The sequence below is a fragment of the Salvelinus sp. IW2-2015 genome, linkage group LG33 (genome assembly GCF_002910315.2).
Source record: "Salvelinus sp. IW2-2015 linkage group LG33, ASM291031v2, whole genome shotgun sequence".
NCBI classification, from domain to species: domain Eukaryota; kingdom Metazoa; phylum Chordata; class Actinopteri; order Salmoniformes; family Salmonidae; genus Salvelinus; species Salvelinus sp. IW2-2015.
Window position 1 is genome coordinate 30,926,454 of NC_036872.1, and position 23,132 is coordinate 30,949,585.

Sequence of the window (23,132 nt, forward strand, 5' to 3'; positions counted from 1 at the left end):
TGCTGTGGTGTGGTGGGTGTGCTGTGGTGTGGTGGTGTGCTGGGTGTCTGTGCGTGTGGTGGGTGTGGTGATGTTGAGGTGTGGGTGAGTGTGCTTGGTGGGTGTGCTGGGTGTGTGTGGTGTGAGGGTGGGTGTGCGGTGGTATGGTGTGGTGGGGTGTGGTGGTGGTGGTGTGCTGTGGTGTGCTGGGTGTGGTGGGGTGTGCTGTGGTGTGCTGGTGTGCTGTGGTTGGGGTTGGGCTTGTGTAGTGTGGTGGGTGTGCTGTGGTGTGGGTTGGTGGGTGTGGCTGTGGTGTATGTGGTGGATGTGCTGTAGTTGTGGTGGTGTGTGCTCTGCTGGAGTGTGTGTTGGTGGGTGTGCTGTGGTGTGCTGTTGTGTGGTGTGGTGGGTGTGCTGTGATGGGTGTGCTGTTGGAGTCTGGTGGTGTGGTGTGTTGTGGTGTGTTGTGTGGGTGTGCTGTGTGTGGTGTGTGGACTTGCTGTGGTTGGTGGAGTGTGGTGTGTGTGGTGCTGTGCTGTAGTGTGTGTGTGGGTGTGCTGTGGTTGCTGTAGTGTGCGTGGTGGTGTGCTGTGGTGTGTGTTGGTAGCGGTGTGCTGGTGGTGTGCTGTGTGTGGTGGGTGCTGTGTGGTGTGATGTGGTGGTGTGCTGTGCTGTGGTTGTGGGTGTGCTGTGGTTGGTGGGTGTTCTGTGGTGGATTGTGGTGGTGTGCTGTGCTGTGCGGTGTGGTCTGCGTGTGCGTGGTGTTGAGTGGTTGGTGGGTGTGCTGTGGTGGGTTGCCGTGTGTGGTAGTGGGTGTGCTGTGTCGGTGGTGGGTGTGCTGTGGTGTGGTTGTGCTGCTCTGGTGGGTGTGCTGTGCCGTTGCTGCGGTTGGAGTTGATGTGCTTGCGGTTGTAGTTTGGGTTGGGTGTAGTCAGGTACTGGGCGTGTAGTTGGTGTGCTGTGGTGTATCCATGAAATTGAAAAGAAGAAAACAACCTTTCCTTTATACGCAAGCTTTAGCGGAATGTTCGCTGGTGGTGTAATGCACTCTGTAGTGAAATATGTTTTTTGCTTGCTAGTACGCTTAAACTAGAGGTTATGGAGAAGTACCGATCTTCAGCGGAGTTTCAAGGCATGAAATTTGAAAAAACACTTTTTCCTTAAACAAGCTCTAAATCGTTGTTTAATTGCACTCTCTTGTTGAGTGAAAATTTTTTTGCGAGTATCATGCTGAGATAACTAGGGAGGGATAGTGAACAATGTTAGGCTGAGTTTTCTCAAGCAGTATCGGAGTGTAGGATAAAAGAAAAGCATACGATTCCTGAAACCAGCTCTTAAATCGTGTTAAGCAAACTCTTTAGTTGTAAATGTGCTTTGCCTGAGTATCTGCTTAAACTATAGGATAGGTGACGTTTCAGCGAGTTCAGCATGAATTGAAAAAAACACTTTTCCTTAAAAATGCTAAGCTCCTTGATAGAGATCGTGTTAATGCACTCTGTTAGTATTGTGATATATTGTGTTTGTGCCAGTACTCTTAAAAACTAAGGGATAGGAACATTTCAGCGTGAGTTCAAGCGATTTGAAATTCAGGAAATGAAAAACACTTTTCCTTAAACAAGCTCTAATCGTGTTTAATGCCACTCTTTAGTGAAATTTTGCAGGATCGGTCTGCAAAATCTAGAGGGAGTAGGGTAATTCACGAATTTCGAGCGAGTTTTCATAGGCATGAAATTTGAAGAAACAAATCACTTTCCTTAAACATCTCTAACGTGTGTTTAATGCGAGCTGTATAGAATTGTTTTGCCAGGACGTGCCTAAGAGGATAGGAACCAATTCAGTCGGAGTTTCGAAGGTCATGAAATTTCAGAAGAACACTTTTCCTTATAACAAGCTCTAAAATCGGTTTAATGGTCACGTGCTGGTAGTAAATTTTTTTGCTTAGTTCGGCTCTGTCTGGGCGGGAGTAGTGCGTGGACTACGTGGGAGTGAGGAATCGCCAATTGGCAAGCTGTGAGTGTATTCCGAGGCGAGTAAATTGAAAAAAAAAAACACTTTTCTTAAACCTGTTATGTTCAGTACTACTGTCCTCTCTTCTACTGACATACTGTTATGTTCAGTACTACTGTCCTCCCTTCCACTGACATACTGTTATGTTCAGATCATAGCTGCTTTTCTCTCTCTCTCTCAGTTAATGTCACCTCTCCCGGCTCTTACTGACACCTACCATCTTTCCATTTACTGTAACAAGCATCCTCACCCACTGAGCAGCGACCGACACCGGACATCGAAAAGTAGTTGAAATTTGGTCAGTCAGTAGAGCAAAGTAGAGTACAGTATAATGTATTGCATTCTACTATACTCTGCTGTACTGTACTGTGCTTTAATGTCCTGTACTGTGCTGTCCAAACTTGTGAAACATGGACGTCTGATTGGTTCAGTTTTGGTCTGGTCCGGACCAACCAAATCTGGTCTTGTTTGGGGGCAGAGCTCATTACAATAATAGCCTGTGTGTAGAATAATATCCAAATATGAAAAAGGAGGATATTGCATATTTCTACCTTAGTGTACCTATTTAGGAAACATCACCATGAAGAGAATGACATTCATAATTATGCATTTTTGAATAGTACAAATCAGGGACCCATGATGAAATTCCGTTACTGTAATTCCGTTACTGTAATTCCGTTACTGGACGTAAATCCACTCCACCTACTGTAGTCCAAACTGAAACTCAAGGTATCATGTTATAGCTGACACCCCATTCTTTCAGCAGACATCTTCGACTCTTAACTCTGAGTAGAGTTTGTGAAAAACGTGGTCACATAAAAAACTAAGGAAGATTTGACCCTACTTCTGTTAACAAACTTTGCATCTGCAAAGTTCTTACAGTAAATGTGTTTGTAAAATGTTCTGTGTAAATTGTTCAAAGTAGTTCTTTGCATAGAGTTGTATGGTTTGTTAAACTTTCAAATCAGTGTTTTTTGTTTGACATACATTCTAAAGTGAAAAGTCTTAGCGTAATTCCTTTATCGTGGAAATGCCCAGTTTAACTGACAACATCTGGTGTCGAACTAAGAACACTGTTTATATGTGAAGTTGACATTTTAATTGATTAATCAATTAGCTTCAGTAAAGAGCACAACATTTACAGTAGGGATTTTTTTTCTAGAGAGAAAATATTTGCACTTCTCTTTAATTCCTCCTCCATTATCTGGTGTAAGAAACAAGTGTTTCCTGTTTTAACACTGTCATGAAATGAAAAGAGAAGTGAACCAAATGCTGTCTGTGTCATAGTAGAATTCCCTTCTAATTTCATCTTGATAGAGAAAGAAGAATGTCCTGATCTGTGCTTAGAACTGCTTACGTGTGAGAAACAGTGAAGAGCCAAAGGGGAGGACTGAATCTGTTGTACATTTCCAAACTGCCTGCCTACTTAATTCAAGCTTACTGAAATTGAGACCTGTTTGTTAACATTTTGAAGAATACAAATGGATGATAAATTGTCAGTCAAGAATGTAAACAATAGCTTTTCATCACCACAACAACAGAAATGTGTCAAATTCAGTGAGTAATCACTGTTGCTGGAAGTGAACCACGCACATGCACGATCCTAACCTTTCACAGCTTGGTGAGCAGCCAGTCCTACGGTCAGCAACAAAAACCCATGTGGACAGTATAGGCTGTGGAGACCGAGCCCATTAGCTGGCTCAGCAGTGGATTCAAGACGCAACTGAAGATGCTCTCCCTTTCAGCAACTGACCTCAGCCCTGTTTCACAGTAGGTGACGAAACCAGGTGTTATGGATACAAGTAATCTATGTGTATTTCTTTTCTCTCCTTCTCCCCTACTCACAGGTGACAATCATCATTCCCCAATCAGTCATCAATCAGTCGCTAATCAGAAGACACCTGCTCCTTTTCTCTTACCCAATCACAGTCCCTTTCCCTTGGTTTAAAAACCCTGTCAGTTGTTTTCTCTGGAGCTRGATCTTTTTGTGTAGCAATCTCTCTGTAAAAGCCATATGTTTGTAGATCGCTTGTGTAGTTTAGGATACATGTCATTTTGTCCCCACCTGTGAGTATTGGTTTTGTTATGGTGTTTGAGTGTTTGTTTGATAGTGGGAAAAGGGGGTAACCAGACAGTTCGCCCATGGGCYTACACTACCCGTAGGTGAACTTTGTTAAATACACTAGTTAGAACTGGGCGGACCACCCACTGTATTTTTGGTTAGTTAGTTAGCTGTTGTTGAAATAGGCTAGTCTAGCTTAGGGGTGTTTTTGGATGCTTATTTCTTTCCTTGGGTCCAGCTCAGCCCCTTTTCCGTGTGTTTACTAATAAACCCTGAGTTTGACGGTAGATTTAAGTTGTCGTGGTTATTTGTTCTCACTGTTACGTTTTCACTATTATAATTTGTGTGAGTTGTGTTACGGGTCCCATTACCATCCCCCCCAGACTGTCGGGCCAAAGGGATTCGTAACACCAGGATCGCAATATTTTATCCAATGCAAAAATGAAAACACAAAGCAAACCAAACTCTTTGGTCCTTTAATAACCTGCTGTATATAAAATATGGTGTGCTAAAGCTTGGAAAATAAATACACGTGACTCTGGATGACAACATGATGTTTGTTTCCAACATTAGGGCTGTTTTCCTAAACAAGTCAAATCTGCTTGGTGTTTTGTTTCCTTGCCACGATACTGGTATAGTCCCGGCCCTATTACACGAGACTCTGCCCCATCTTCTCCACTTCAATCAAACTGTCAACTATACGGCCTGTCTCGTTAATTAACTACAGGTAGGGTGGGACTGACCTAACTTAAACAGGACACACAATTATAAATGTGTAATGTAGCTTATAGCTGGGGCTAGGATGCTAATTTGGATACTATACATTTTAGAATGCCACAAAGTGTTCCCGAAAGAACAAGGTGTGGGTCTCAATACAAGGGCTTTCATAACCATTGTAACAGCTCAAAAGTTACAACTCATGTCTATAGTGTAAAGCTAAAGATGTCTATAAGGTCATGAGAGAGAAACATTTGTTGTATCAGTGGACTAAAGGCATGACAGACAATGGTCTCATGTAGACTACTTCCTCTCCACCTGGTCGGTGTGTAGGAGGAAGAACAATAACGATCCCTCATGTATAACCTCTGACTGGGCTGCTAGATGGGCTATATATACAGTGCCTTCAAAGTTCACACCCCTTGACTTTTTCCACATTTTCTTGTGTTACAAAGTGGGATTAAAATGGATTTAATTGTRAACGATTTACACAATACTTCGAAATGTAAAAGTTGAAAAATTTTAACATTTGTAACAAAATTATGATATCTTGACTAGATAACTAMTCAGCCCCCTGAGTCAATACATGTTAGAATCACTTTTGGCAGCAATTACAGTTGAATCTTTCTGGGTAAGTCTCTAAGAGCTTTCCACAACTGGATTGTGCAACATTTTACCATTATTCTTTTCAGAATTCTTCAAGCGCTGTCAAATTGTTTGTTAATCATTGCTAGACAACCATTTCCAGGTCCTGCCATGGATTTCCAAGTTGATTTAAGTCAAAACTGTAGCCAGGCCACTCAGGAACATTCACTGTCTTCTTGGTAAGCAACTCCAGTGTAGATTTAGCCTAGATTTGGCCATCTCCCAGTGTCTGTTGGAAAGCAGACTGAACCAGGTTTTCCTCTAGGATTTTGCCTGTGCTTAGCTCCATTCCATGTATTTTTTATCCTGAAAAACCCCCCTGTCTTTAACGATAACAAGCATACCCATACCATGATGTAGCCACCACTATGCTTGAAAATATGGAGAGTGATACTCAGTAATGTGTTGTATTTTCCTCAAACATAACACTTCGTATTCAGGACAAAAAGTGAATTGTATGTTTCGAAATATTTTTTCTGTTCAGGCTTCCTTTTCACTCTGTCAATTAGGTTAGTATTGTGGAGTAACTACAATGTTGATCCATCCTCAGTTCTATCACAACCACTAACTGTTTTAAAGTTACCATAGGCCTCATGGTGAAATCCCTGAGCAGTTTCCTTGAACTCCAGCAACTGTTAGGAAGGACACCTGTATCTTTGTGGTGACTGGGTGTATTGATACACCCTCCAAAGTGTAATTAATAACTTCAACATGCTCAAAGGGATATTCATTGTCTGCTTTTTTTTTTTTACCAATCTACTAATAGGTGCCCTTTGCGAAGCATTGGAAAACCTCTGGTCTGTGTTTGAAATTCACTGCTTGACTGAGGGACTTTACAGATAATGTGTTGGGTACAGAAATTAGGTAGTCATTCAGAAATCATGATAAACTCTATTATTATTGCACACAGAGTGCGTCCATGKAACTTATGTGACTAGTGAAGCATATTTTTACTCCTGAACATATTTAGGCTTGCCATAACAAAGGGGTTGAATACTTATTGACTAAATACATTTCAGCTTTTCATTTTGTATTTGTGCAAATTCCGAAAAACATAATTGCAATTTGACATTATGGGGTATTGTATATAGGCCAGTGACAAAAGAAATCGTAATTTAAAATTCAGACTGTCACACAACAAAATGGGGAAAAAGTCAACGGTTGTGAATACTTTCCGAAGGCAATGTACACAACATGCAGAGGAGAAACGATCAAACACAGCACACCACACAGGGCTCTACGCGGACCTTTGGTTTAGAAGGAGCACGTGTGCGCCTAAGTTGAAAGATGTAGGCACACACAAATACATTTTGGAACACAATGAAAAATATTTGAGGTAATAAAGCTAGAATCTTTTATTTTTCTAGGCGCACTGCTGCTCCTAAAATAAAATTCCAGGACGCACAGTAAAGTATTTCTGCGTTTATAAGCGAGTAAAATGGTGGCACTGTAGAGCCCTGACAGATATAGAAACGTACAATGAGTAGGCTGAAGACCTGACGTTGAATTGCAGAGAATTCTACGTCAGGCAGAACTTAGCGTTTGGATCAGGAAAGTTTCCTCTCACAACCTCTACAAGCCAGAATGCTGGTTGGTCCTTCTGCAGGTAGGAATTTGAGACAAAATATTCACAGATTAGTGTTATCAACCCGACCGACAGTATGCTGGTCCGTATATTGTTTGTATTTGCGTTTATTTATTTTAAATACTGATGCAATTCACACGTGACAAACACTTGCACAATATGGCTGAGCCTAACCGGACAGAAAACACTTCCAGCTGATTGCTGAGGAAACGTGCATCGGTAGACGACATTTGATTATAGTCCACTATTGTTTACATATTGTGTATCACGTGCAATGCCTTTACAGACAAATACAAGCGACAGAACCTACAGGAGCCACAAAAAGTCAGGTAAACAACCCTTTCCTGTGGATACCCTATCTCCACCTCCTACTGCCAAATGGACCAACAGCACGTAAAACCGGTAAAGTGTAAATATAACATTCTGCTTTGTAGAGACTATTTAGTCTTTTTTACAGTGACTTCTTTTCAGTCTGCTGTTTAGGCAACCCAATGATTGGGAAATGAAGGCAACAAAAATACACTACATGACCAAAAGTATGTGGACACCTGCATGTCGAACATCTCATTCCAAAATCATGGGCACTGATATGGAATTGGTCATCCCCCCCCAGTAGCTTCTTACAATTTCCCACATTGTATAGCATATTATGCATTGCTAATACACTATATTGCTAATACACTGCATTAATATGGAGTTGGTCCCCCTTTTCTGCTATAACAGCCTCCACTCTTCTAGGAAGGCTTTTCACTAGAAGTTGGAACATTACTGTGGGGACCCTCTTCCATTTAGCCACAAGAGCATGAGTGTGGTCAGGCACTGATGTTGGGCGATTATCCCAGTCAGCACTCCAATTCATCCCAAAGGTGTTCGATGGGGTTGAGGTCAGGGCTCTGTGCAGGCCAGTCAAGTTCTTCCACACCGATCTCAACAAACCATTTCTGTATGGACCTCGATTTGTGCACGGGGGCATTATCATGTTGAAACAGGAATGGACCTTCCCCAAACTGTTGCCACAAAGTTGAAAGCACAGAATCATCTAATTTGAAGGGGTGTTCACATACACTGTATATGCAAAAGCATGTTTGCGTCAGCTCAATAAGCTCTTTGTGAAGTAAGTAGGTCTAACGGTAGACTGAAAACATGTGTTCTTGTTCATTGGTCTTTTGGGGGAAATATAGGTAGGCTCTAATATAGGTAGAATAGGATTTGTTTTATGAATATTAGTCCACTCCTTTAAAGATGTTAGAACTAAATGTGTGATAGGTAATTGAATGAAATAAATCTATGTTTAATATCCTTACTCATAAGAAATAACTATGGAGTTATTAAAGCAAATATCATAATTTAACTGAAGGAATGCAACCCACCCATGATAGAGTACCCTACAGTCCCAACATGGCCAATGCTTCGGTAATGGAAATGGAAGTCTCTGATTTAAAATGTATGCCGAACAAAAACCACTGATTTCAAAGTTTAACAAACCATACAGCACAATGACAACTTTGAACAATTCACATAATAAATCATTTAAAAAAAAAACATTTAGCCTAGGCCTACTGTAAAAAATAAAAATAAAATTACAGTAGGAACTGTGCAGATACAAGTTTGCATCTGCACAGTTCCTACTGTAAATGTWTTTTTTTTTTAATCTGTTGAAATTGTTAAAATTATTCCTTGTGCATAGAGTTCTATGGTTTGTTAAACTTTGAAATCAATAGTTTTGGTTTGGTATACATTTGAAAGAGAAAAATCTAGGTCTCAGCGTAATTCCGTTATATGAATTGCCCGCATGTAGCTGCGTGTATAGGAATCCACTCGCCTTTCCCTGACGTAACAACAGCTCAAATCAGTAGCCTATGAGAACTATGAGTTCACAAACCTGATCATGAAAAGTCGTAAAGGTGTGTGAGAGAGACGAACATTACCTGTTAATTTTCAGAGCGAACGCACGTCGCTCCGCGCTCGCCAAAGACGACATGAGCAGTTTACTCCAGTTCTGCGGTGGTAGCTACAGTTTCCCTGCGGAGTGGTAACTTCTCCTACCGCGCTGCTAGCACAAATGTCATCACAAGCCTCATCTTCGCTGTGGCAGCGTTCTGGGTGGAAACTTCCGCATTTGAAACCTTCCCCATCCCAACCAGCCAGACACCGGCTGCGGAGTGGGAGGGGATCACACACACACACACACTCTCTCACACACACACACACACACACACACACACACACACACACACACACACACACACACTCTCTGTCTCTCTCTCTGCTAGACACGCCCTTGGGTTTGCTTAATAAGCAGTCTGACGTGTGTGTGTGTGTGTGTCTAAGAGAGATAGGGTTGAGATCGGGAGGGAGATATTGACGTTTTGGAATGCCCAAATTGACATAGCCGACTAAACTAAACTCCTCGATTGAGTTGTTCTGAGACTAGCGGGCTGGAGCTCCGACGTCACATAAAATGACGTTTTTTTTATACTGATTTCAACACGGTAAGAATAGCCCGCAATTAGGTTGGTTGGGATGGGGAAGGTTTCAAAGAAGGCTATTCTTTGGGTGCTGAAATTTAGTCGTTTTTTTATAAAAACATACTTTTATGTTATGTTGTAAATTGTGGAGTTGAGTTTAATCGGCTAACATTGACATAAACCCATGTGTTTCTGATCTATTCTGATCCTAACAGCTTTTGAAATGTAATTTGTAGAAACATGCGCTCTGCACCATCAAGGGTTTAGATCAGTGGAGGCTGCTGAGGGGAGGACGGCTCATAATAATGTCTGGAATGGAGCAAATGGAATTGCATCAGACCATGTGTTTGATGTATTTGATACCGTTGCATTGATTCTGCTCCAACCATTGCCACAAGCCCATCCTCCCCAATTAAGGTGCCACCAACCTCCTGTAGATTATATCTGATGGGAGTATGATCTTCACTTGATGGGGTCATATATAAGTAGCAAATCAAGGATGAAGTACATCAGAGAGGATATGTGAACAAAAATAAATAAAATGTAGCTTGATTCAAAACAGAATGTGCTGCACTGCAAAACAAAATACATGGGTATTTATTAGAAAGGATACAGCTTTTGTCAGATTTGACTTTTTGTAGCAGGTTATCAATTCAAAGTTGATTTGTTGCATACACAGATTAGCAAATGTTAAAGCAGGTGCAGTGAAATTATTGTGTTTCTAGCTCCAGCAGTACCGTAAATATCTAACCGTACAATTAATAACACACAAATAATAAAAATAAAAGAAGAAATTAAGAAATATCTGAACGAGCAATATCACATCAGAACGAGCAATATCAGAACGAGCAATATCTGAACGAGCAATATCAGAAAGAGCAATATCATATCTGAACGAGCAATATCAGAACGAGCTATATCTGAGTCCGGAATATAAATATGTGATGTGTATAGACAGTATTGACAATATACAGTATAAACAGGAAAAAGGTACAGCAGTAGTTACATGGATGAGATTTGTCAATGATACAGTATTTACACATAAAGCAAATAACCAATTAGCTTTATTAGGTTAGGAGAACTTACGCAGCAGGTTAGGAGAATTAACGAGGCAGCGTATAAAATATATATATATATATTGGTCACATACACATGGTTAGCAGATGGTATTGATAGTGTAGTGAAAAGCTTGTGCTTCTATTTCTGACAGTGCAGCAATATCTAACAAGTAATCTAACAATACCACAACAACTACCTAGTACACACAAATCTAAGTAAAGGAATGGAATAAGAATATATACATATAAATACAGTTGAAGTCGGAAGTTTACATACACTTAGGTTGGAGTCATTAAAACTCGTTTTTCAACCACTCCACAAATTTCTTGTTAATTAACAAACTATAGTTTTGACAAATCAGTTAGGACATCTACTTTGTGCATGACACAAGTAATTTTTCCAACAATTGTTTACAGACAGATTATTTCATTTATAATTCACTCTATCACAATTCCAGTGGATCAGAAGTTTACATTCACTAAATTGACTGTGCCTTTAAACAGCTTGAAATATTCCAGAAAATTATGGCATGGCTTTAGAAGCTTCTGATTGGCTATTTGACATAATTTGAGTCAATTGGAGGTGTACCTGTGGATGTATTTCAAGGCCTACCTTAAAACTCAGTGCCCCTTTGCTTGACGTCATGGGAAAATCAAAAGAAATCAACCAAAACAATTGTATACCTCAACAAGTCTGGTTCATCCTTGGGAGCAATTTCCAAATGCCTGAAGGTACCACGTTCATCTGTACAAACAATAGTATGCAAGTATAAACACCATGGGACCACGCAGCCGTCATACCGCTCAGGAAGGAGATGCGTTCTGTCTCCTAGAGATGAACGTACTTTGGTGCGAAAAGTGCAAATCAATCCCAGAACAACATCAAAGGACCTTGTGAAGATGCTGGAGGAAACGGGTACAAAAGTATCTATATCCACAGTAAAACGAGTCCAATATCGACATAGCCTGAAAGGCCGCTCAGCAAGGAAGAAGCCACTGCTCCACAACCGCCATAAAAAGCCAGACTGAGGTTTGCAACTGCACATGGGGACAAAGATCATACTTTTTGGAGAAATGTCCTCTGGTCAGATGAAACAAAAATAGAACTGTTTGGCCATAATGACCATCGTTATGTTTGGAGGAAAAAGGGGGAGGCTTGCAAGCCGAAGAACACCATCCCAACTGTGAAGCACGGGGGTGGAAGCATCATGTTGTGGGGGTGATTTGCTGCAGGAGGGACTGGTGCACTTCACAAAATAGATTGCATTATGAGTGAGGGAAATTATGTAGATATATTGAACTAACATCTCAAAACATCAGTCAGGAAGTTAAAGCTTGGTCGCAAACGGGTCTTCCAAATGGACAATGACCCCAAGCATACTTCCAAAGTTGTGGCAAAATGGCTTAAGGGTAACAAAGTCAAGGTATTGGAGTGGCCATCACAAAGCCCTGACCTCAATCCTATAGAAAATGTGTGGGCAGAACTGAAAAAGCATGTGCGAGCAAGGAGGCCTACAAACCTGACCCAGTTACACCAGCTCTGTCAGGAGGAATGGGCCAAAATTCACCCAACTTATTGTGGGAAGCTTGTGGAAGGCTACCTGAAACGTTTGAACCAAGTTAAACAATTTAAAAGGCAATGCTACCAAATACTAATTGAGTGTATGTAAACTTCAGACCCACTGGGAATGTGATGAAAAAAAATAAAAGCTGAAATAAATCATTCTCTCTATTATTATTCTGACATTTCACATTTTTTAAGTAAAGTGGTGATCCTAACTGACCTAAGACAGGGAATTTTTACTGGGATTAAATGTCAGGAATTGTGAAAAACTGAGTTTAAATGTATTTGGCTAAGGTGTATGTAAACTTCCGACTTGAACTGTATATGGATGAGCAATGACTGAGCGGTATAGGCAAGATGCAATAGATGGTATAAAATACAGTATATACATATGCGATGACTAATGCAAGATATGTACACATTATTAAAGTGACTAGTGATACATTTATTAAAGTGGCCAATGATTTCAATTATGTATGAAGGCAGCAGCCTCACTGTGTTAGTGATGGCTGTTTAACAGTCTGATGGCCTTGAGAGAGAATATATTTTTTAGTCTCTCGGTCCCAGCTTTGATCCACCTGTCTCGCCTTCTGGATTGTAGCGGGGTGAAAAGGTAGTGGCTCGGGTGGTTGTTGTCCTTGATTATCTTTTTTGGCATTCTGTGACATCGGGTGCTGTAGGTGTCCTGGAGGGCAGGTAGTTTGCCCCCGTTGATGTGTTGTGCAGACCGCACCACCCTCTGAAGAGCCCTGCAGTTTTGGGTGGTGCAGTTGCCGTACCAGGCGGTGCTGCAGCSCGACAGGATGCTCTCAATTGTGCATCTGTAAAAGTTTGTGAGGGTTTTAGGTGACCAGACAGATTTCTTCAGCCTCTTGAGGTTGAAGAGGCGCTGTTGCACCTTCTTCACCACACTATCTGTGTGTGATAATTAAGTTAAGGGTTAGCTAAAATGCACAAAAAAAAAAAAACTTTTGACATCAATTTGACAAAACCTCTAGCCTTTCTATCATGACCAAAAATATGCTATGAGGTCAATGGGCAGGGGCACAATGAGATGATTACCCAACGTTCCAGGGGCCTATAGCCTGGGGGCCCAGCGAGTGAATGAACCCGCATCGAACAGCTAGGTGCGCGCGCCCTCTACCGTAAAACAAGAACTTTTTGTTGACGTGACAGCGCAGCTGCACGTTGTTAGTTCATGGTGCAACAATGCTTAGTTAATACGTCGTGATGATATCGAGGTGTGTAATTTATTCAAATGACCATAGGCCTACTTATTTGTTAACCAATATTTATTTTACCTAAGTCTCGGAGATATCGGTCTGTCTTGCGGAACACTTTAACTAGCTCTTTTCTCAGACGGATTGTATATATCGTTGCACACAGCTACAACAAAATTGAAAGGAACACATGACATAAACATCAGCATGAAAATAGTTGTCTATCTATAAAATCTCTGTAATCAAAGATAAAACCAGGTAAACGTAATTCATCGCCTTGATTTGCTTCACACTGACACTTGTCATATTGATGGGACCGTTTTAAACGCAACAGTGTTCTAGCGTTTCCCTATGCACGAATGGACAGCAGCAGAGTTGGCTAGCTAGCCTAGCACTAGAAATAGCTAGCTGACTTCACAACACTGCTGGATGCGTTTGAAACGGTCCCACATAACGTCTGTCAATCTTACCAATATATGTCAGATTCAACCTAAGGTTGTTATAGCTAACTTAGATCTGCACACGTGATTGAAATTGAATGATAACGTTTATATTAGCTATATGCTAGGCAAACTAACGTTATAACGCTATCAATACAATACATATTTACAGATTGTACTATTCGAACACATAACAGCCATGGATGATGTTTTAATGGACGAGGATGATGACTGCCCAGAGTTGGTCCCCATCGCAGGAAATCCTCTCTCACCTGGCGAGCAGATACCTGTGACCATCATCACAGGCTACCTCGGTATGACTGGCAGTTAAGTCTAGTTCCCTCCCCCATGCATACTGCTGTGTTGCTAGAAAATGCGTGAAGGTAGTGCTCATCAATCTTGGTCATCGAGAGATCTGTAATGTGCATGTGTAACGGATGTGAAATGGCTAGCTAGTTAGCGGGTACGCGCTAATAGCGTTTCAATCAGTTACGTCACTTGCTCTGAAACCTAGAAGTAGTGTTTCCCCTTGCTCTCCAAGGGCCGCGGCTTTTGTGGAGCGATGGGTAACGATGCTTCGTGGGTGACTGTTGTTGATGTGTGCAGAGGGTCCCTGGTTCGCACCCGGGTCGGGGCGAGGGGACGGTCTAAAGTTATACTGTTACACATGGTTTTGTACAAGCCTAGCACTAAAACACCTGGTTCAGCTAGCTCACAAATACTTTGATTAGGCCCTAGTTGAATCAGATGTGTTATTGTTGGGCTGGAACAAAAGCCTGACCACCCAGTAGCTCCCCCATGGTCAGGGTTAGTGACTGACCGCTGGGATAGAAATCTATAGTAATTACAGTGTGCTATTAATAGAAATCATTCCTCTTCCGCAGACTAACCAGTTCATTTATAACCCATATAGGTGCTGGGAAGACGACACTGTTGAACTACATTTTAACTGAGCAACACAATAAGAGAATCGCTGTCATACTCAATGAATTTGGAGAAGGTATGTTCATTTTTTGTGGTCTATATAGGTTGCGCTATCTCTATTTTTTCATAAAGGTACAAAATTACTTGTTGCTTCATTACAGCTGTTTTGTAATTGTATTCGATGGTGTGAATGTTTTCTTGTTGGTTGTACCACAGGGTTAAAGGAAAAATGCACCCAAAACCACCCATTGTCATAATTTACAGTGTTACACTAATATGTGAGAACAATATTTTTGGGGAACAAATGTTTAATTTTGTTGTTATAATATGGTTGGTAGCAACATGTTAAAATCGTTGTGGACATTTCTGCAGCTCAAGTCGACTACAAAACCCACATTGCAATGCTCTCTATGGGCTGGCTGGCTGGCTGGCTGGCTGGCTGGCTGGTTAGGTAGGTTGCTAGCTAGCAAACGTAGCTTCACACAATGATACCAAAGTCAATATCAGCATGTGAAATAGCTAGTTAGCTGTAAAATCGCCTAAACAAACTGCACTGTCATTTTAGGAGTCAACAATCTCACCATGTTCAACCTGCACATCAATGTGCCTCAGAGTGGAGTCTGACATTCGCAACGGCACCAAGCAATGCACCTTTGAATGAAGAGTCAGACAAATAGGAGAAATGTGTTAGACCCTCTGTTAATTAAAAAAAGATTGCTAAAATATTATCAATGGCTCATTCGAGAGCAGACAACCTCCCGCGTTATGACATCGGCCAGTATTGAAATCTGACATGTATGATAGACGTTTTCACGATCTTAAAGTCGTATTCCAATTAACTTCTAGTGTAGTGAGAGAGACTTTATTGCAATAGCTCAGATACACATGAAAACATGAAATGACCCAGGGAATTGATAGAACATCACTCAGAGATGCACAAAAACAATATAATATTCAAAATAGGTGAATCTTTACTTTAAGTGCACTAGGGAGCAGCAAAGAGCTCTGTTCAAACCTAGATGAATCCCTTGAGATGCTGCAAGATCCTTTACAGCCTGACATGAGAAATAGTGTTTAGTCTGGCTAAAGTCAATTATTTTAACCATGAAATAGGCCTAGAATATATCTGTGTTGTGAAAGCAACACTGAACAAAAATATAAACACAACATGCAACAATTTTAAAGATTTTACTGAGTTACAATTCATTAGGCCTTAATCTATGGATTTCACATGACTGGGAATACAGATATGCATCTGTTGGTCACAGATACCTTTAAAAAAAAGTAGGGGCGAGGATCAGAAAACCAGTCAGTATCTGGTGTGACCACCATTTGCCTCACAGCGCGACACATCTCCTTCATATAGAGTTGATCAGGCTGTTGATTGTGGCCTGTGGAATGTTTTCCCACTCTTCAATGGTTGTGCGAAGTTGCTGGATATTGACTTGAACTGGAACACGCTGTCGTACAGGTCGATCCAGAGCATCCCAAACAAGCTCAATGGGTAACATGTCTGGTGAGTATGCAGGCCAGGGAAGAACTTGGAATATTTTCAGCTTCAAGGAATTGTGTACAGATCCTTGCGACATGGGACCGTGCATTATCATGCTGAAACATGAGGTGATGGCGGCGGTTGAATAGCATGACAATGGGCCTCAAGATCTCCTCATTGTATCTCTGTGCATTCAAATTGCCATCGATAAAATGCAATTGTGTTCGTTTTTGGTAGCTTATGCCTGCCCATACCATAACGCCACAATGGGGCACTCTGTTCACAAAGTTGACATCAACAAACCGCTCGCCCACACGACGCCATCTGCCCGGTACAGTTGAACCCGGAATTGTATTGTCCTCAGCACAAGGTGCACCTGTGTAATGATCATGCTGTTTAATCAGCTTATTGATATGCCYCACCTGTCAGGTGGATGGATTATCTTGGCAAAGGAGAAATGCTCACTAAKAGGGATYTAACACATTTTTGCACAAAATTTGAGAGTCCAGTCAGCAGAACACCCAGATGTTTACTGCTCTGATAAGGATTGTTTTCCCTCTTCTGTCCTGTAGGTAGTGCTCTGGAGAAGTCTCTAGCTGTGAGCCAGGCAGGAGAGCTGTATGAGGAATGGCTGGAGCTCAGGAACGGCTGCCTCTGCTGCTCTGTCAAGTATGTATGTTTATATTCGATGTTAAGTCCCCCATATGGCCTATCCATAAAATGTTTTATGAATATTTTACTGTCACTAAGTATGAAGAAATGTATTTTATAGTTAAGAAATGTGAAATCTCATAGTAAGTAGTTATAGTCATTTCACACCCTATTGCCCCACTTTTATTGAATAGGGGGAAAATCATATGATTTTTCATACATGCATTTTCATCATATTTGTACTATATACTTCAGCTTGTGTCCTAAAAAGTGAGTACACCTCAGCAATGTATAAGTATTTTTTTACCAAACTATGCAACATTACCAGTTGTTTATGGCCAACTCATGAAAAATAATTAAGTTTGGGTATATCTATTTAGGCGGACATCTAAATTCTGCCCATTCATTCAACTGGTTGAAACACTGCCACTTAGTCTTCGATAATACATCCCCTTTCATTGCATTAGGTTTAAAATCTGGATGGACATCATTCCCTGATGTCAATTGACAATACCTACCATTCCTAATCAATAATTCCCTCTAGAGACAATGGCCTGAAAGCCATAGAAAATCTCATGCAGAAGAAAGGAAAGTTTGACTATATTCTTCTAGAAACAACAGGACTTGCGGATCCAGGTAAGTAACCCACGTTGTGCAAAGCCAAATAACATCACAAACCCTCACAGTTGAATTGAAGTAAACTGTGAATAACTACCCAATATTTGCATTGTGGAAAAAAATGCCAAAATGCCACCAGGAAAGGTATTTTTAGTGCTATATTTATAGTAAATGTAGCAATTTATATGACAAGAGAACAACATACCCACCTTTTCAATTGTCAATAATCCATTTTGCCAATATTCTTTTTATTTTATTTTATTTCACCTTTATTTAACCAGGTAGGCTAGTTGAGAACAAGTTCTCATTTACAACTGCGACCTGGCCATTGATGAAGAATGTTAAGCTCACTGGTTTGAGACCACAAAATCAACCAAATCCTCTAAATAGCTCTGCTAATAGCTCTATTTATTTTATTTATTTTTAATTTCACCTTTATTTAACCAGGTAAGCTAGTTGAAAACAAGTTCTCATTTACAACTGCGACCTGGCAGTTATTGAAGATACTTTGATTAAAGAAAAAGGTTAAATTATAAAAAAGAATATATAAGTTCATCATCATTTCTACACACTTTCTACCTGGTTTTAGTAGTGTAGGTTCAGACTGCACACTTTCTACCTGGTTTTAGTAGTGTAGGTTCAGACTGCACACTTTCTACCTGGTTTTAGTAGTGTAGGTTCAGACTGGAGTATTTTTAATCCCATCAAAACACCTGCGACCAATTCAAAACCTCCTGCGACCAATTCAAAAACACCTGCGACCAATTCAAAACCTCCTGCGACCAATTCAAAACCTCCTGCGACCATTTCAAAACCTGCGACCAATTCAAAATTTCCTGCGACTTGTAAACCCCAGTTTTACAATCGCTGTTCTAGAGGAACGCTTCACTCTCTGTCAACTCAAGTCTGTTTACTCTCTTATTTGGTTAGAATACAGCTGGACGTTATAGCAACAACAGGTTCACAAGTATACACAGGCAAGTTTCGACAGCAAGTGTAATGTATTTAAATGGCATTTCACTTCATCAGGATGATTTTTGAAGCCTGAATGCTATTCCGTCTGCTATGCAAATAGATGCCCTCGTATTTTGTGTCGACAGTCAATACTCTTCTTGACCTCACAGTTCCAGCATGCTCAACCAAAGCTTTGCATTGTTGGCCTTACTTTGACTCCAGACGTCCACTTCTAGAACAGTCCAGCTAGTTGAGCTTCTTCTTACTTAAGACCAATAAGACTATTGGGATTATTGGGGTGCGGCAGGGGGGTGATATCTGAACAGCCTATTTTCATCAGGACAGGGAAGCCATCAGGCCGTAAACGTTTAGCCAGGGGGGGAAMGAAATCAATAGGAGGCCATTACAGGGCGAGCCCTGTGACCACTGGAGTGTGTCAATAAGTGACAGGTGTCAGTGGTCCAGAGACACAGCCAGCTACATACCACTGGTCCACACATGGGACTGACAGAGCACGCTCCGACCGGGACTCTCCTCACCCCTCCACTCTGTCATTGGCTGAGACAGGCTGGTTATTGATTGAGACAGGGCTGTCATTGGCCCAGACAGGCCTGTCAATCAGAGAGGTCCCAGGGGGCTGGCACCTCCCATTGAAGAAGAGGCTGGACGGGTGGTGCGTGGGATGCCACTCACAAACAGTGTTTTCATTACTCTCCTATCAAATATTTACCATGCTTTCTTATTCCCGCCTGACGGTTTGACAAAAGTGCATTATGTGAACAAGCTAGGCCTGCTGCGGTGACATGGCACTGGAATAACTTCCCCCACGGAGAAATGGAAATGCCTGGAAGCAATCTAAATGTACCTATGGGGAGAAAAACAATTGAAAGCTGCTCAAATTAGTTTTATCTGGTCCACTGAGTTCTAGCAGGATGAATGTGGCTGTGCTTGGGGTAGAGGCAAACTGTAATGGTTAGTAAATGTCTCCTGATAATGTTTTACTTCTGTAATGTTCTTAATACTTCTTTAATGTTGCAGTATGCTATCTAAATATCTCTCTTTCACCCTCTCAGGTGCTGTGGCCTCCATGTTCTGGGTTGATGCAGAACTAGGGAGTGACATCTATCTAGACGGTAAAACAATCTATTTTGTGCTAAATGTGTGTGTTCCAATTGGTGTGTTTAGGAGCTGTCTGTGTGTATTCCATGTGGTGTTCATTGAGGGGTGGGGGGGAGCACAAGTGGACATAGAAAGTGACTTGAACACACAGGCTGGACCAAACACCAAAAGGCTGCAGGGTCAGAGTTCATTGAATTGTGTGTGCATGCCCTCTTATTGTATTTTCTGATTTTGTTTACAGGTATTATCACAGTCATTGATGCTAAATACGCAATGCAGGTAAAAGCTAATTCAGACATGGCTGAGTGGTTCATTTGTCTAAATTTACTCTACATTCTCCTGAAAGAAATAGGGCTTTCAAGACAACTGGGAACTCTGAAAAAGATGAGGTCAAATCATGACGTCTGTGTTCTTCAGGTTGGAAAGTCAGACCTCGAATAAGATGCCAGAGTTTCTGGCTTGGAATTCCAAGTTGGATGACTGTTAAAACTGTTTCTCCCAGCCGGAGTCAGAGATTTCCGACTTCCCAGTTGTTTTGAACGAAAAAGCCACAGCTGAAGTCATTTCCAGTTTATTGTAAAGTTGAAAAGTTGACATCGCATAACAATCCTCAGAATCTGTCAAACAATCTTGTCTGCAAGTTGTAGAGGCTATAGAAAGTTCCAAACCCTGTACACGCATGTACACACACACACACACACACACACACACACACACACACACCACCCTCCCAAACTCAAAAGCCTTTAAACACTTTGAAGAGGAACAGGTCAAATGACACCTGGATAATAGGCTGTAATCTGAGGGTGTCGTGCTTGGTCAGTCAACACGTTCACGGCCTAGGTGCCACCTCGGCCCTCACAAAGAGGAAGAGGGGGAAGAGGAGAGAGAGAGAGAGAGGATGATTGAAACTGAAGGGGTAATTGATATCAGAGCAGATCACTCTAATGGGACTGTCACACCCCATAACCCCCCTTTCTCCACTCCTCTGCTCCTGAAATAGTCTTCTGACTGGGGACAGATGAGAACTCAAGTCCCAGGCCTCTCACTCACCATCAGGCCCCAGACTCAGGGGTATGGTGATGGAGGAAGGTGATTTAATAGTGGTGGTCATTGTATTTAGTTTTTGATTTCCATCACTCGCTAGGCCAGAGCTGAGGGACATCCGTTGACAGGTTGATGTTTAGGGGTCAGGAGAAGAGGTTACGATCCCTAGTCCCTCTGTTATTACATATTTCACTCAGGAGATGAAACCAGCGCTGGCTCCATCCCCGTTTCAGGGGCAGGACACAAATAGAAAATGGATCTGATTTATCTCCTGGTTTCAGCAGGTGATTTCTTGTATCACATGTTGGATTGATGAGGGTCGTTCATGTTCTTCTCTTCATTTTGGGGATGTCACTTTTTGTGTCAGTTTTTGTCCATTTATCTACTCTTCAATCCCAGGGCTGAATCACATTTGAAATACAGTTAAAGGTGAAAACTAGCTTAGACTTTCTTTTGCATCAGTGGACTGGAGGATAGTGACGTGTCAGAACAGAAAATTGGTCTCACTAACTTTGTTTAATTAATTATCTTCCTGCAGCATCTGACAGAAGAGAAACCAGAGGGACTGGTCAATGAAGCAGCTAGGTATGCTATGTCTGTCTGTCTGTCTGTCTGTCTGTCTGTCTGTCTGTCTGTCTGTCTGTCTGTCTGTCTGTCTGTCTGTCTGTCTCAGTACAGGAAGGAAACATGTTTTATACACACAGTTTTTTGACAGTTTAAATTCCATAAAGGTTTGTGGCTTTTTGTTTTCTCACCCCTTTCCTGCTGTCCCATCAGTCCTCTGGTTGCCTGGTGGTGTTGGTGATCCTACAGAGAGGAATGTCTATACACTGCTCTCTGTTTCTCCTGCTGTTTTCCTCTCCAACATAATAGGGGTCCCATTTGAGTGTGGCACGTCCTTTACAATGCCACACACACACACACACCTCAGGAAGGCTTGGGAACACCAGTGGAACACCATACAGTTTTGTAAAGGTTACTATATTGGCTCTACTGTTGTATGTGCAGGCAGATCGCCCTGGCAGACCTTACCATCATCAATAAGACTGACCTGGTGAATGGAGAAGAGCTCAACCACCTCAGAGACACCGTCAGGTGACCACTAGTTGCTTTTTACAGACCTTTTTACTCATAAAGAATATTCAAGTGAGGATCTGTTTCCATTTGTAGTTGTGCTTTTTGATTGTTCAGATCAGATGTGTGATTCCCTTATGTAAATGTATTGTAACGTAATCATAAACATCTTCCCTCTAAAGGTCTATAAATGGTCTGGTCAAGATTCTGGAATGTCAGAAGTCAAGGTGGGTTGGTTCATTTGGCCTATATGAACAGTGGATGGTGATTGTCTACTGTAGCCCTACTCTGACCTGGAGCCATAACCCGGCATGGAGACACAGCCCTGCTTCATGTTACAGGGGTTTTACTAGGACTATTTTTAAACACATAAAACTCTCTCTCACACACACACACACTTATCCCTTTGCATGTTTTTCCAGCTTTGTTCTTGTAAAACAGATGAAACGTATCAGCCATGAATGACTTGTACTTGAGCCCCCCCCCCTACACAGACACAACCCCCAATCCTAGGGTTTCCCGTTACCCACAAACCCTTGCTCTCTGACCCCTCTGARGCCCAACCAGGCACCACCCATTCTGTGTGTGTGAGTTATAAGACGCAAGTAGGTGCTGGCTGGGTAATGAAATCAGTGCTGCTCTGCATGTATCAAAGGCAGGATGTCTCTCTCTCAGATCCACTCTGCACCCCAGAGATACTACAGAGAACATGAAAGCCCAAAACAGATGGGGGGGCTAACCAGAACAACATTCCCACAACTCCTGTCCTCCATGTGTCAATGGTTCTCTGTGGACTGGATATTAATGGGGAAATCTGCGGTTAAAACAATAACAAATGGAGGTATAAGTCACAGATTGCCCCATTAAATGGTTAATAACAAAACAGATGAGTCCTATCCAGTCCAGTGGTATTGTGACATCAACATTGATGCTTTCATTACATATGCATGTTAAAATCCAAGCGTAGTGCGCACCTTTAAGTTGACCCACAGTGTTATAATGAAACCAGAAATTAGCCATGTTTTACTTGTTGACCTGTTTATCTTTCTTGTTTCTCTAGGGTGGACCTATCTCAAGTTCTAGATCTGCATTCCTTTGACAACAAAGATGGAGTTAAGTAAGTGTCTTCAGTACAGTGTGGCTTTGAATCAATAGCACTCTCAACCCCATTCTAAATCACTCTTCTAAACCACTCTCAACCCCATTCTAAATCACTCTCAACCCCATTCTAAACCACTCTCAACCCCATTCTAAACCACTCTCAACCCCATTCTAAACCACTCTCAACCCCATTCTAAACCACTCTCAACCCCATTCTAAATCACTCTCAAAACACCCAATTCTAAACCACTTCCTTCTAACCATCTCAACCCATTCTTAAACCACTCTCACCCATTCTAAACCACTCTCAACCCATTCAACCACTCTCACCCCCTTTCTAAACCACTCTTCAACCTCATTCTAAAAACCCACTCCAACCCCATTCTAAATCACTCTCAACACCATTC

General features: G+C 41.6%; 1 protein-coding gene, 1 long non-coding RNA gene and 1 pseudogene across 3 annotated transcripts; 1 reads left to right on the forward strand and 2 right to left on the reverse strand.

Moving 5' to 3' along the window:
* The window catches only part of LOC111957567 (dedicator of cytokinesis protein 8-like), a 106,652-nt pseudogene extending 97,482 nt beyond the window's left edge, over positions 1-9,170 (reverse strand).
* Positions 9,171-13,336: 4,166 nt separating this feature from the next.
* On the forward strand, positions 13,337-22,912 carry cbwd (COBW domain containing). Of its 2 annotated transcripts, none has more exons than XM_023978696.2 (11): positions 13,337-13,563; positions 13,918-14,071; positions 14,659-14,745; positions 16,734-16,830; positions 17,357-17,448; positions 19,458-19,517; positions 19,745-19,782; positions 21,089-21,135; positions 21,559-21,645; positions 21,807-21,851; positions 22,685-22,912. In XM_023978696.2, the coding sequence occupies exons 2-11, from the start codon at positions 13,945-13,947 to the stop codon at positions 22,743-22,745; spliced, it is 741 nt and encodes a 246-aa protein (XP_023834464.1). In that variant the 5' UTR covers positions 13,337-13,563; positions 13,918-13,944; the 3' UTR covers positions 22,746-22,912. The 2 variants fall into 2 exon arrangements, with proteins under 2 accessions (XP_023834464.1, XP_023834463.1); XM_023978695.2 differs by having other exon boundaries at positions 13,338-13,539; positions 13,915-14,071.
* Positions 22,835-23,132, reverse strand: LOC139023619 (uncharacterized). The gene is made up of 2 exons (XR_011474769.1): positions 23,098-23,132; positions 22,835-22,950 (listed from the first exon to the last, which is right to left on the reverse strand). It is a non-coding gene; the product is annotated as an uncharacterized lncRNA (long non-coding RNA).

Bases quoted from the DNA above. Each gene is read 5' to 3' on its own strand.
- cbwd (XM_023978696.2), top strand. From the start codon at position 13,945: ATGGATGATGTTTTAATGGACGAGGATGATGACTGCCCAGAGTTGGTC. The intron at 14,072-14,658 runs GTTAAGTCTAGT...TAACCCATATAG, and splicing joins CTACCTCGGTATGACTGGCA to GTGCTGGGAAGACGACACTG. The intron at 21,646-21,806 runs GTGACCACTAGT...TTCCCTCTAAAG, and splicing joins CACCTCAGAGACACCGTCAG to GTCTATAAATGGTCTGGTCA.